Source organism: Chiloscyllium plagiosum, unplaced genomic scaffold, assembly GCF_037043375.1.
Source record: "Chiloscyllium plagiosum isolate Xiang-an unplaced genomic scaffold, Cpla_swu_hap1 HiC_scaffold_1, whole genome shotgun sequence".
NCBI lineage: Eukaryota > Metazoa > Chordata > Chondrichthyes > Orectolobiformes > Hemiscylliidae > Chiloscyllium > Chiloscyllium plagiosum.
Window position 1 is genome coordinate 64,542,235 of NW_028270139.1, and position 13,994 is coordinate 64,556,228.

A 13,994-nucleotide genomic window follows, 5' to 3' on the forward strand; every position below is an offset into this window, starting at 1 on the left:
CTTTTATATCTTTCCCCTCTCACCCTAAACCTATGCCCTCTAGTTCTGGACTCCCTGACCCCAGGGAAAAGACTTTGCCTATTTATCCTATCCATGCCCCTCATAATTTTGTAAACCTCTATAAGGTCACCCCTCAGCCTCCGACGCTCCATGGAAAACAGCACCAGCCTGTTCAGCCTCTCCCTGTAGCTCAGATCCTCCAAACTTGGCAACATCCTTGTAAATCTTTCCCGAACCCTTTCAAGTTTCACAACATCTTTCCAGTAGGAAGGAGACTAGAATTGCACACAATATTCCAACAGTGGCCTAACCAATGTCCTGTACAGCCGCAACATGACCTCCCAACTCCTGTACTCAATACTTTGACCAATAAAGGAAAGCATATCAAACGCCTTCTTCACTATCCTATCTACCTGCGACTTCACTATCAAGGAGCTATGAAACTACACTCCAAGGTCTCTTTGTTCAGCAACACTCCCTAGGACCTTACCATTAAGTGTATAGGTCCTGCTAAGATTTGCTTTCCCAAAATGCAGCACCTCGCATTTATCTGAATTAAACTCCATCTGCCACTTCTCAGCCCATTGGCCCATCTGGTCCAGATCCTGTTGTAATCTGAGGTAACCTTCTTCTCTGTCCACTACACTTCCAATTTTGGTGTCATCTGCAAACATACTAACTGTACCTCTTATGCGCGCATCCAAATCTTTATGTAAATGACAAAAGGTAGAGGGCCCAGCACCGATCCTTGTGGCACTCCACTGGTCACAGGCCTCATGTCTGAAAAACAACCCCCCACCACCACCCTCTGTCTTCTACCTTTGAGCCAGTTCTGTATCCAAATGCCAATTCTCCCTGTTTTCCATGAGATCTAACCTTGCTAATCAGTCTCCCATGGGGAACCTTGTCGAACGCCTTACTGAAGTCCATATAGATCACATTTACTGCTCTGCCCTCATCAGTCTTCTTTGTTACTTCATCAAAAACCTCAATCAAGTTTGTCAGACATGATTTCCCAGACACAAAGCCATGTTGACTATCCCGAATCAGTCCTTGCCCTTCCAAATACATGTACATCCTGTCCCTCAGGATTCCCTCCAACAACTTGCCCACCACCGAGGTCAGGCTCACTGGTTTATAGTTCCCTGGTTTGTCCTTACCACCCTTCTTAAACAGTGGCACCACATTTTCCAACCTCCAGTCTTCCGGCACCTCACCTGTGACTATCGATGATACAAATATCTCAGCAAGAGGCCCAGCAATCACTTCTCTAGCTTCCCACAGAGTTCTCGGGTACATCTGATCAGGTCCTGGGGATTTATCCACCTTTAACCGTTTCAAGGCATCCAGCACTTCCTCCTCTGTAATCTGGACATTTTTGTGTGTGGGAAATCATGTCGCACTAACTTGACTGAGTTTTTTGAAGAAATTACAAAGACAATTGATGAAGTCAGGCAGTGGACATTGTCTCTACGGACTTCAGTGAGGCGTTCAACAAGGTTCAGCATGGTAGACTGATAAACAAGTTTAGATCACATGGAATGCAGAGAAAACTAGCCATTTGGATACATAACTGGCTCAAAGATAGGAGACAGAGGGTGGTGATGGAGGGTCACTTTTCAGACCTGGAACTCTGTGACCAGTGTTGTGCAGCAAGGATTGATGCTAGGTCTACTGATTTATGTCATTTATATAAATGATTTGGATGTGGATATCGGAGGAATGTTAGTAATTTTGCAAATGTCACCAAAATTGGTGATGCAGGGACAGCAAAGAAGATTATCTCAGATTACAACAGGACTTTGATGGGCCAAGAAATGGCTGATGGAGTCTAATTTACATAAATGCATCGTGTTACATTTTGGTAGGGAAAATCAGGACAGGACTTCTATACTTAATAGTAAGGTCCTGGGGAGTGTTGCCGAACAAAGAGATCTTGGAGTGCAGGTTCATAATTCCTTGAGAGTGGATTCGTAGGTGGATACGGTAGCGAAGAAAGCGTTTGGTATACTTGTCTTTATCGGTCAGTGCATTGAGTTTGAGTTACGAGGTCATATAGCTATAGAAGATATTGGCTTGGCCATTTTTGGAATTTTGCATTCAATTCTGGATTCCCTGCTATAAGAAAGATGTTAACCTAAGTTATCTCAAGAATGTGACTTGAAAGAAGTTCTGGGATTTACATATTAATGAACCAAAACCTGCAACCCATTCTAAAAGATGAAAGACTTAGCAGCAATCTAGATTTGTTCACTATATTGTTTCAGTTGCATGACACTGTGACCTTTTGCTATAAATTATGCATCGTATGATCCTACTCCACGGGTACCTGATGAAGGAGCAGCGCTACAAAAGCTCATACTTCCAAATAAACCTGTCGGACAATAACCTGGTGTTGTATGATTTTTAACTTTGTATATTCAAGGCAAAGATAGTTTTAGTCGGTAACTGAATCAAGGATTATGGGAAAAGACAGGAAAGCAAAGTTGAGAATTATCAGATCATTAAATGGCAGAGTAGATTCGATGGACTGAATGGTCTATTTCTGCTCCAACATCTCATGATCCACTGCTCTTAATAGTTGTATCTTGAAATTAAAATCTCTGTAAATTACTGATATTCTGGAATGTTCTTCAATTATAATGCAATGATAATAAATCTATTATGAGCTAAACAATATAAGTTAACGAATGATTAAGTATTAAAACGTCTGCTCAAACCTTGACTAAATTCTGTTTCAGAACCTGTATACTTCAGATTTAGACACTATTTACATGATAAACTAAAATTAGTTTGTTCAGCTTTTGTGTAAACTATAGACTTGAAATGAAACACTCCAACATGGTAATTGCTGGCGCAGAGATGTTTGCTTTAGAAAAGCTGTTCTCAGAAACACAAGAATTTTCTTTTCTTCTTCTGTGTGGCAGCTTTTATGTTATGGTGGCGGTCACAATGAAGATCCAGAGTATCTGCAGAGGGAATTAAACGGTTTAATGTACTGATATTCAATGTTGAATGTGACAAAACAAGGCTTTGAGAGAATTTCAAGGATTTTATTGTAAATATTGTAAATCTACTGTTCAGTGCAAATACTAGCTTCCACTTTTCCTTTCTGGGTGTCTTCCCTTCCAGAAGCCAATTCCCCACTGGGAAGAACCCTTTACAAAACAAAACCCTTTGTAAAGAAATGTACACCAAATTATCCAATGAACAAAGTTAAATGGGGGAGGAGATAAAGGGAAGAACGTAATCAAAATGGGACTAGTGAGGGAAATAATGCACTCCAGACTCCTTGGTTCTAAAGATGTGAACTTAGCTCTTCTTTTATTTTAGAAACCCACCATCAATTAAACAAAATGCCCTTTTAACAATTTACTACAAATATTTCCAACCAGGGACAGTGTAACAAGACATGGGACCAAATCAAAATGGTGTTGGGGCAGATGGTTTTTAACCCAGTTGAGTACCCAGCTCATTATTTAAAAACTACAACCAAATTGAGTCTGCAGGGAGCGGCTCAGAATTGATGATCTGGAATCTGAGCTTCAAACACTGCGGGAGAGAGAGAACTCCCTGGACGCTTTGTTTCAGGAGGTAGTCACACCTGGCAGATTAAGTAATTCAAATTCAATCAATGATCAGGCACAGAAGGGTGTGATTGCAAGTGAGGCAGGTAGGGGGATTCTGAGTTCAGGAACGGAGGAGCCTCAGCTCTTGACCTTGTCCAACAGGTACGAGATATTTGTTCCCCGTGTGGATGAGGAAAAGGACTGTGGGGAGGATGAGCCAGCTGACTATGGCACCATGGCGCAGGAGGTCTTTCAAGAGGGGGGAGCAAAAAGACCAGTGGTAGTTATAGGGGCTTCTATAATTAGGTAGAATAGGTAGCATCCTTTGCAAGCCGGATCAGGACTTCCTCATGGTGTGTTGCCTGCCCGGTGCCAGAATGCAGAACATCTTTGGTCAGCTTGAAAGGATATTAGAGTGGGAGGAGGAGGATCCACACTATTGTGGTCCACATTGGGACAAACAATGTAGGCAGGGCTAGGATGGAGGGCCTAAATTAAGGAACACATCCTCAAGGGTTATAATCTCCGAATTACTACTGAGCCACGTGCAAATTGGCTAAGGGATAGCAAAATTAGGGAAGTAAACATGTGGCTAAGGGATTGGTGTGGGGAAAAAAAGGGTTCCATTTCATGGGACATTGCCATCAGTTTTGGAACAGGAGGGATCTGTACTGATGGGACGGTCTCCACCTCAACCAATCTGGGACCAGTGTTCTAGTGAAAAGGATAAATAGGGTGGTCAGTCGGACTTTAAACTAGTGAGTTGGGGGGGAAGGGAAAGGGAAAACTTATGAGGGTAAATAAAATGGTAAGCAGCAGGTTAGCATGTGTGCAGGAGGGTTTAACTACAAGGCAGACTATGAAAGAAGTTAAAACGAAGGATAGCTCAGGAAATATTATTAGAGACGTTGGAAATCATGAGGGTATGAAAACTAGCATAAGGCCACTTCACCTGAATGCTCGTAGCATTTGTAACAATGTCAATAAGTTAGCGGTACAAATCATCACAAATAAATCATGATTTGGTAGCCATTACAGAATGGTCATGACTGGGATGTTGAATATCCAGGGATGTTAGACTATGAGGAAGGACAGACAGGAAGGTAAGGGAGGTGGTGTCGCTCTGATATTCAAAGAAACATCAGGGTGGTGTTGAGAGCTGATATAAGTTCTATGGAGAATAGGTTGAATCCATTTAGGTGGCAATTAGAACATCTGAGAAGCAAAAGTCACTGATTAGGAAACAGCAAATGGGATGTCACTGTTTAAAAACGGTAGTAGACAAAAGATGGGAAATTATAGATCGGTTAGTTTAACCTCTTTAGTGGGCAAGATACTTGAGTCTATTATTGAGGAAGTAATAGCAAGGCATATAGATAGAAATTGACCCTTTGGACAGACGCAGCATGGGTTCATGAAGGGCAGGTCATGCTTAACTAATCTTTTGGAATTCTATGAAGATATTACAAGCAAGGTGGACAATGGGGATCCAGTAGATGTGGTGTACCTAGATCTCCAAAAGGCCTTCAACAAGGTGAAACACAAGAGGCGGCTGCATAAGATAAGGATGCATGGCATTACAGGTAAAGTATTAGCATGGATAAAGATTTGGTTGACTAACAGGAAGCAAAGAATGGGGGTAAATGAGTGCTATTCTGGTTGACAATCAGTAACTAGTAGTGTGCCTCAGGGATTGGTGTTAGGACTGCAATTATTCACTATTTACATAGATGATTTGGAGTTGGGGACCATGCATTGCATGTCAAAGTTTGCAGATGACACTAAGATAAGTGGCAGAGTAAAGTGTGCAGAGGGCTGTGAAACTTTGCAGAGGAACGTAGATACTTTAAGTGAGTGGGCAAAGGTCTGGCAGTTGGAATACAATGTTAATAAATGTGAAGTCATCAATTTTGATAGGAGTAACAGTAAAAAGGACTATTACTTGAATGGTAAAACATTGCAGTATGCTGCAGTGCAGAGGGACCTTTGTGTCCTTGTGCATGAATCACAGAAGGTTGATCTGCAGGTGCAACAGGTAATTAGGAAGGCAAATGGAATTTTGTCCTTCATTGTAAAAGGGATTGAGTTTAAAAGCAGGAGGTTATGTTGCAGCTGTACCGGGTGCTGGTGAGGCCAGGCCTGGAGTACTGCATGCAGTTTTGGTCTCCTTACTTGAGAAAGGATGTATTGGCACCGGAGGGGGTGCAGAAGAGGTTCACTAGATTGAATCCAGAGTTGAGGAGTTGGCTTATGAGGAAAGACTGAATAGACTGGGATTATATGCATTGGAATTTAGAAGAACGAGGGGGGATCTTGTGGAAACATACAAAATTTTGACGAGTATAAATAAGATAGAAGTAGAGAGGATGTTTTCACTGGTAGGACAAGAGGGCATAACCTCAAAGTTAGGTGGCGCAGATTTAGGACAGAATTGAGAAGGAACTTCTTCATCCAGAGGGTTGTGAAGTTATGGACTCCCTGCCCAATGAAGTCATTGACGCTACTTCAGTAAATGTTTTTAAAGCTAAGATAGTTAATTTTTTGAACAATGAAGGAATTAAGGGTTACGGTGAGAGGGCGGGTAAGTGGAGCAGAGGCCATGAAAAGATCAGCCATGATCTTACTGAATGGTGGAGCAGGCTTGAAGGACCAGATAGCCTACTCCTGCTCCTAGTTCTCATGTTCTTTTGTTAGACATCTCTGACACAGGTAGGACCTCAACCCATTCTTCCTGGCTCAAGGATGGAGTCATTCCCAAAGCTCTACAAGAGTTCATTGAAAAGCCAGCACTTTTTATTTTGTACACCCGGTACCAAATCACCCATTCTGCCAATTAAATTAAAAAAATAACCAGCACAATTACCAATATTAAGAAAGGTTAGCAATAGATATTCCAGCAATAACCTGCTTTGACAAGAAAATACAACATTTTTTTGTGGTCCCAATGGCAAATGAACCATTTGACTGATTAAGTAATTCAACCATAAGCACAGTACAGCATGGGCAGTGTAATGGTATGAACTGAAAAGGAAGGGTAGAAAGAAAAAGGGGACTAAATGAAAAGTGAATTGAAGGGAATCATGAACTCCAGCCCTGTGGTGTCCGCCTCTCTCTAAAGGCTTCAAGGGTGCTGTGGACACAATGTGCACCCTCTTTAGGAAGATTCTGACATGGATGGAGCCATGGAAAAGAGGCAGGCTGTCGGATATTACCCTCAAACATCTGCTGGACCTATTAATGGTCACTTTAGACAGGTTTTGGAATAGGCCCATGAGGAGGTCTTCCAACCTGCCTGGCCCCTTCCACACTTGATGCCCAAAGATCAGGAGCTTGGGGCTGAAGGGCAATCAACAGAAAAACAAGTTTTTAACCAAACAGGGAATGCAACCACACACAACCTATGTGAACATAATCCATACACTCCACCACACTGCAAAAGTTTGTGTGGGAGTCCGTGAACAAACGTAACCTGCAGTAGCACATGACTGCTGTATGCAACATTCTTCAATCCAGGTCCCTGATGGAAAGCAGCAGGATTCCTGCAGAGAGAGCCCTATGCTGGAGACTCCCACTGCAAAGTGGCAAAGTGGATTGCTCAAAGTGATCCAGGCAATGGTAAAGGAGAGCATGTTGACAGTGTGCAGCAACAGCCCATACAGGAAACCTGCTGTGCCAGCAGAAGGACATGGAAGGTATTTCCATGAGGTGGCTCGGGTTGTGGGTGCAGCCTCCTGCGGGAAGTTCTAGAACTCTCCAACTGGCACATGACATCATATGCTAGCACCATCATTTTCAGGTTACAGATGGCATCAGTCACGAGTTGATTGACCACTCCAGCCTGCTTGTCAACTCCTGTGGCAGCATCCAGCCCAGCCTCTGACACCCAGCACAGCCCCAACACTAGTCAACCCCATGATCACAGCCTGTCCACCCATCACTCAAACCCACGATGACGGAGGTACAGAGTCCTGAGCAGTAGCTCTCTGACATTAACCACTACTGCTAACAGTGGCAAGTCACAACATGAGTTGTCCATGTTCCAGATGTTGATCACGTCCTGGTAAAAGACAGGCAGCATCCTGAGTGAGACCTCACATTCAAGTAACAGGTCCCTCACCTGCTCTCAGTCAGCAATGGAGTTGTTCTAGTTTGCATTCAAAGAGACCTGCAACTCCAACACTGATAAAAATATTGTTGGTTCAAGGACAAACTGATTATAGGAAGGAGGAACATCTGAAAATTAGCTTACTCACCTGAAATAAAGAACAGAAGATCTGAATTTCTACCAGTGACATGCTGGTCTGGACAGGCAAAATGGAGGTGCCGGGGTGCACTGGAGTGGGCAAAGTTATAAGTCACATGACACCAGGTTATAGTCCAAAAAGGTTTATTTGAAATCACACAAGCATTCAGAGCGCAGCCCCTTCGTCAGGTGCAGTGAGAGAGCAGCGCACCCAGACCCAGAGTTTATCAGCAGCAAGATCAAGGGCAAAGAGATCAGAAGGTCATACAACTGGTGTGAGTGAAATGTCAGATAATACATCTCTGCAGGCCACCAAGAGAGTTAGATGGTGTGTAAAGTATTTATAAAGTCAATGTCAGTGCTGTGCTGTCATGACAATCAGGCAAGTGATAGGAATATGCAAAAGGTGACATCTCAGGTCCAACACTGAATTGTTCAGAATCTGTCTCAGAGTTTTAACTTGGATTCAGGCTGATTTTATTCCAAAAGCTGGAATTTATAAGATGCCACAGTGACTGACTGTGACTATAAATAGTATGTTTTTTGAACAAAATAGAATGTATCTGCAAATAAACAAACATCTTAGATTAAATGATTCACCCATAGATGTATGTGTGTGTGCGCGCACATGCTTGAGAGAGTGCGTAAGAGTGTGAGAGAGTCTACGTGCGTATGTGTGTGTGTGTGAGAGAGAGCGTGTGCGAGTATATGTGTGTGTTGAGAGCGAGTCTGAAAGACTATATGTGTATGAGAGAGTGAATGTGTGTGTTTATGTGAGACAAAGTGTGTGCATGTGTTTGTGAGAGTATATGTGTGGGAATGTGTGCGAAGAGAGTGTGTGTATGTGTGTGAGAGAGTGTAATAAGTAATCCAAAACTGTACAAACTAATTAAATTGGAGAGATCATAACAATTTATCATAGTGATGCTGTCAAAACAGGAAAGTATGGAAGATTTTACAGATACTAAACAGTGTGGTGGGGTCACCTGTGGTGTGACATGAACACAAGATCATGGTTGAGGATGTCTTCATGGGTATGAAACTTGGCTATCAGCCTCTGCTCAGTGATTCTGCATTGTTGTGTATCTCGGAGTCTGCTTTAGAGGACGCTTACCCGAAGATTGGAGGCTGAATGTCCTTGAACACTGAAGTGTTTCCTGACTGGGAGGGAACACTCCTGAATGGCAATTGTTGTGCAGTGTCCATTCATCTGTTATCATAGCGTCTGCATGGTATGAGGTAGACAACATTGGCTGAGTCACATAAGTATTTGCCATGAATGTGGTGGGTGGTGTTCCCACGTGTGATGATAGCATCCAAGTCAATGATCTGATATGTCTTGCAGAGTTGGCAGGCAGGGCACCATGGCAGGGTTGTATGGTGTTGTGGTCGATGTTGCCCTGAAGGCTGGGTAGTTTGCTGCGAACAATGGTCTGTTTAAGGTTTGGTGGTTTTTTGAAGATAATAGGTAGAGGCGTAGGGAAGATCTTGGCGAGATGCCCATCATCATTGATGACATGTTGAAAGCTGTGAAGAACATGGCGTAGTTTCTCCGCTCCAGGGAAGTGCTGGATGATGAAGGATACTCTTATCGGTCTTATCCTGTGTAATCTTCTGAGGAGATAATTACAGTTTCTTGCTGTGGCACGTTGGAACTGGTGATCAATGAATTGAAAATCATATCCCATTCTTATGAAGGTGTCTTCAGCATCTCCAGGTGTCCATCACATTCCTCCTCATCTGAGCAGATCCTGTGTATGTGTAGGCCTTGTCCATAGGGGATGGCTTCTTTAATATGTTTAGGGTGGAAGCTAGAGAAGTGCAGCATCGTGAGCTTGCAGTAGAATGAGGTACTGAGGTGACCGTCCTTGATGGAGATGTGCGTGTCCAAGAATGAGAATGATCCTGAGTGGTCCATGGAAATCTGATGCTGGGATGAAACTTGTTGGTATTGCTATACAGTTGCAAAAAATCGCAATTACCTCCTCAGAAGACAGACACAGGAAAAGACTGATAGAGTACCCTTCATCATCAAGTCTTTTCCAGAGTGGTGAAACTATGCCATGTTCTTCACAGCATTCAACATGTCATTAATGATGATGAGCATCTTGCCAAGATCTTCCCCACACCTCCACTTCTCACCTTCAAACAATCACCAAACCTTAAACAGACCATTGTTCACAGCAAACTAACCAGCCTTCAGGACAACATTGACCATAACAGCACACAGCTCCACCATGGTAACCTCTGCAAGACATTTCAGATCATCGACTTGGACACTATCATCACACGTGGGAACACCACCCACCATGTTCACGGCAGATACTCATGTGATTCAGCCAATGTTGTCTACCTCATACATTGCAGGCAAATATGCCCTGAGCCATGGGGAAACCATGCAGACACTATGACAACGGATGAATGGACACCGCACAACATACGCCAGTCAGGAGTGTTCCCTTCCAGTCAGGGAATGCCTCAGTGGTCAAGGACACTCAGCCTCCAATCATCAGGCAAGCATTCTCCAAGGCAGGCTCCAAGATACACAATGCAGAATCGCTGAACAGAGACTGATAATCAGGTTGTGTACCCATGAAAACAGTCTCAACCATGATCTTGTGTTCATGTCGCACTTAAGGTGACCCCACCACACTGTTTAGTATCTGTAAAATCTTCCTTACTTTCCTGTTTTGACAGCATAACCTTGATAAGTTATGATCCCTCTACCTTAACTAGTTTGTACAGTTTTGGATTACTTATTACACTCTCTCACACACACTCACATGCACAAGCACACACTCTCTCTCTCCCACACACAGAGTATCTCTCTCACATACACTCACACAGACCCTCTATCTCTCACACGCACATACACACAGACCCTCTATCTCTCACATGCACACTCACGCAGACCCTCTATCTCTCACACACACACTCATGCAGACCCTCTATCTCTCACATACACTCACCCAGACCCTCTCTCTCACAGACACAGACTCACACAAACTCTCTCTCACAGACACAGTCTCACAGACTCCCCGACTCACACACGCACAGAGTCTCTCTCTCTCACACACACACGCACAGAGTCTCTCTCTCTCACACACTCAGACAGACCCTCTCTCACACACACACACACAGACCCTCTCTCTCACAGACACACTCACACAGACCCTCTCTGACATACACTCTCTCAGACACATATGGTCTCTCACACACACACACACTGACATGCACTCCCAAGTGTGTGCGCACACACATACAGACACCTCTCTCTCTATCTCTCTCTCTCTCCCACTCCCTCTCCCCCTCACACACTCACATACAGATGTAAGTCTATGGGGTGAATCACTTTATGCAAGATGTTTGTTTATTTGCAGATACATTCTATTTTGTTAAAAAACACACAATCTATCGTCACAGGAGAAAGTGAGGACTGCAGAGGCTGGAGATCAGAGTCGAACAGTGTGGTGCTGGAAATGTACGGCAGGGAGCATCTGATGAAGGGCTTATGCCCAAAACATTGATTCCCCTGCTCCTTGGATGTTGCTTGACCTACTGTGCTTTTCCAGCGCCACACTTTTCAAATCTATAGTCACAGTCAGTCAATGTGGCATCTTATGAATTTCAGCTTTTGGAATAAAACCAGCCTGATTCCAGGTTAAAACTCTGACACAGATTCTGAACAAAGCCTCACACCTACAGTTCAGTGTCAGACCTGAGATGTCACCTTTTGTGTATTCTTATTGCTCTGCCTGATTGAAATGACAGCACAGCACTGACATTGACTTTATAAACACTTTACACACCATCTAATACTCTTAGTCACCTGCAGAGATGTATCATCTGACACTTCACTCACACCAGTTGTATGATTTTTTGATCTCTCTACTCTTGATCTCTCTGCCGATAAACTCTGGGTCTGTGTGCTCTGCTCTCCCGCTGCTCCTGTCTAAGGGGCTGCATTCCAAACGTTTATGTGAATTCAAATAAACCCGTTGGACTATAACTTGGTGCCATGTTAAGTTAAAAATCACACAACACCAGGTTATAGTCCTACAGGTTTAATTGGAAGCACTAGCTTTCGGAGCGCTGCTCCTTCATCAGGTGGTGCCATGTGACTTCTGACTTTGAACAGGCAAAGAGCTAAGTGACGGCACTCCTTAAGATTCAACAGAAAAAAACCCCTAAAATATTTGTTTGCATAGCACCATGGGTGGTACGGTGGCTCAGTGGTTAACACTGCTGTGTCACAGCACCAGGGACCCTGGTTCAAGTCCACCCTTGGGCAACTGTCTGTGTGGAGTTTACACCTTCTCCCAGTGTCTGTGTTTGTCTCCACTGGGATTTCGGTTTCCTCCCACAGTTTAAACAATGTGCTGGTTAAGTGGACTGGCCATGCTAAATTGCCCATAGGGTTCAGGGATGAGCAAGTTAGGTGGATTAGCCAAGGGAAATACAGGGTTGGGGGGTGGGAAGCGGTGGGTCTGGGTGGGATGCTCTTTGGGGGGTCGGCGTGGTCTTGAATGGCCAAATTGCTTGTTTCCATACTGTAAGGATTCTACGATTTATCAACTACCAGATTTTTCAAAGTGCTTTACAGCCAATGAAATATTTCTGACTTGTATTTGCTGTTGTAATCTTGGAGGTGCTTGTTTCCTATTTATTGTATTCAATTTTCAAACCATGGACATCAGATTGAGAGAAGGCTATTCAGCTCATTATCGTTTTTGTTTATATGTACTAAAATCAGAAAGTGCTCGAAAAACTTAACATATTTTGAAGCACCTGTGAACAGAAAAATAGAGTTAATGCTTTGAATTGAATATTTCTTTATCACTTCTGTTTTTCTCTCCTGCTAAGTATTTCTTGCAACAAAAATAGAAATTTCTGGAAAAGCTCAGCAGGTCTGGCAGCATCTGTGGAGAGAAATCAGAGTTAATGTTTCAGGTCGAGTGACCCTTTCTGAGAATTGTGCCAGCAATCTTTACTTTTGATTCTGATTTACAGCATTCGCAGTCCTTTTGGTTTTTATCGAGTATTTCTTGCACTTGGTTTTTAGTTCAGATTTTCAGTATCTGCAGTATTTTACTTTTAGATTCATCACTTTTGCTTATTTTTGCCTGCTCTAGATAGTTAGACTAAGGTCTGTATCTTTTCTCTACATTTTTTACTTGACAGTAAATAATTAGCACAATTTTGAACAACTTTAAATAATGTTGCATGTATGACTTTCTGATTTAATGTATTGCAGATTCTGACAATCTTCTGTATAAAATCTTAGTCCACTTCACTGGTTTTAAGCTATAATATAGTAAGGTAACAGTAATAAGTTTGTGGGACTTTCCTTTCAATGGGGAGCCATAACCTAGAAACACTTGTCAAGAGACATAGAATCCATTTAAAATAAATAAGTAAACAGTGATGAGAAATGAAATATCCACTAATACAGATGGGAGCAAGGAAAGCAAGGAACTACATTATGCCACCTTGTGAATATACTCTTTTTCTGCCCTCTTTCAAGGCTCCACATTTTGAAAAGTTATTCACTGTCAGTTCTCTTCATTTATTTTTAAAAAATCTTCAATCACATCACTTCATCATTGACATTGGCAGGAAATCAGATGGAACAGACAAAACAGCTAAAAGAAACACACTGAGATTCAATATTAATGTGTTAAACTTTATCAGAAAACAAATGTTTACTTCCCCATTTCACTGTGGGGTTCCACTGGTCTCCATGCATGGTTGAAATGGAAGTTGGATGTAGCCCATTAGAATGTTCAAGCCCCTTCCTGATCAGTGTTCTATACACTTTCCACTGTATTTCCTTTATATTCTAAACCACTTGGGTTCCATTGTTTCATCAACTTTTCTGAATGTTGTTCTAAGTGGGTCTGAAAAGACTAGTATTGAGGATTGCCGTTACGATGATGTCGTATGGATTTGTGGGAAGAATAGTTTGGGATTTCATAGGAGTGAGACCTAACATCTAGTCCTCCCTGAAAGTACTTGTAACAATGTTTAACATCACAATGAAAGGTGAAACTAGTTGCTAACATGCAATCAGTGATATTTTGTTAACAGTAAGAGCCTCTTTCAATCAGACCAGGAAGTGGCTATCCATCATGCAGACTAACTTGGAGTTTTGTACACTCAGAGCATGAGGACAGCAAGCTACA

General features: G+C 42.7%; 1 protein-coding gene across 1 annotated transcript in view; it reads right to left on the reverse strand.

Annotated features, from left to right (window-relative positions):
* Positions 1–2,854: 2,854 nt before the first annotated feature.
* Positions 2,855–13,994, reverse strand: part of LOC122554997 (uncharacterized) — an 86,559-nt gene continuing 75,419 nt past the window's right edge. The window contains exon 12 of the mRNA XM_087990105.1: positions 2,855–2,969. Coding sequence (XP_087846231.1) covers positions 2,887–2,969 — 83 coding nt within the window. The 3' untranslated portion in view covers positions 2,855–2,886. The remainder of the gene's footprint in view (positions 2,970–13,994) is intronic.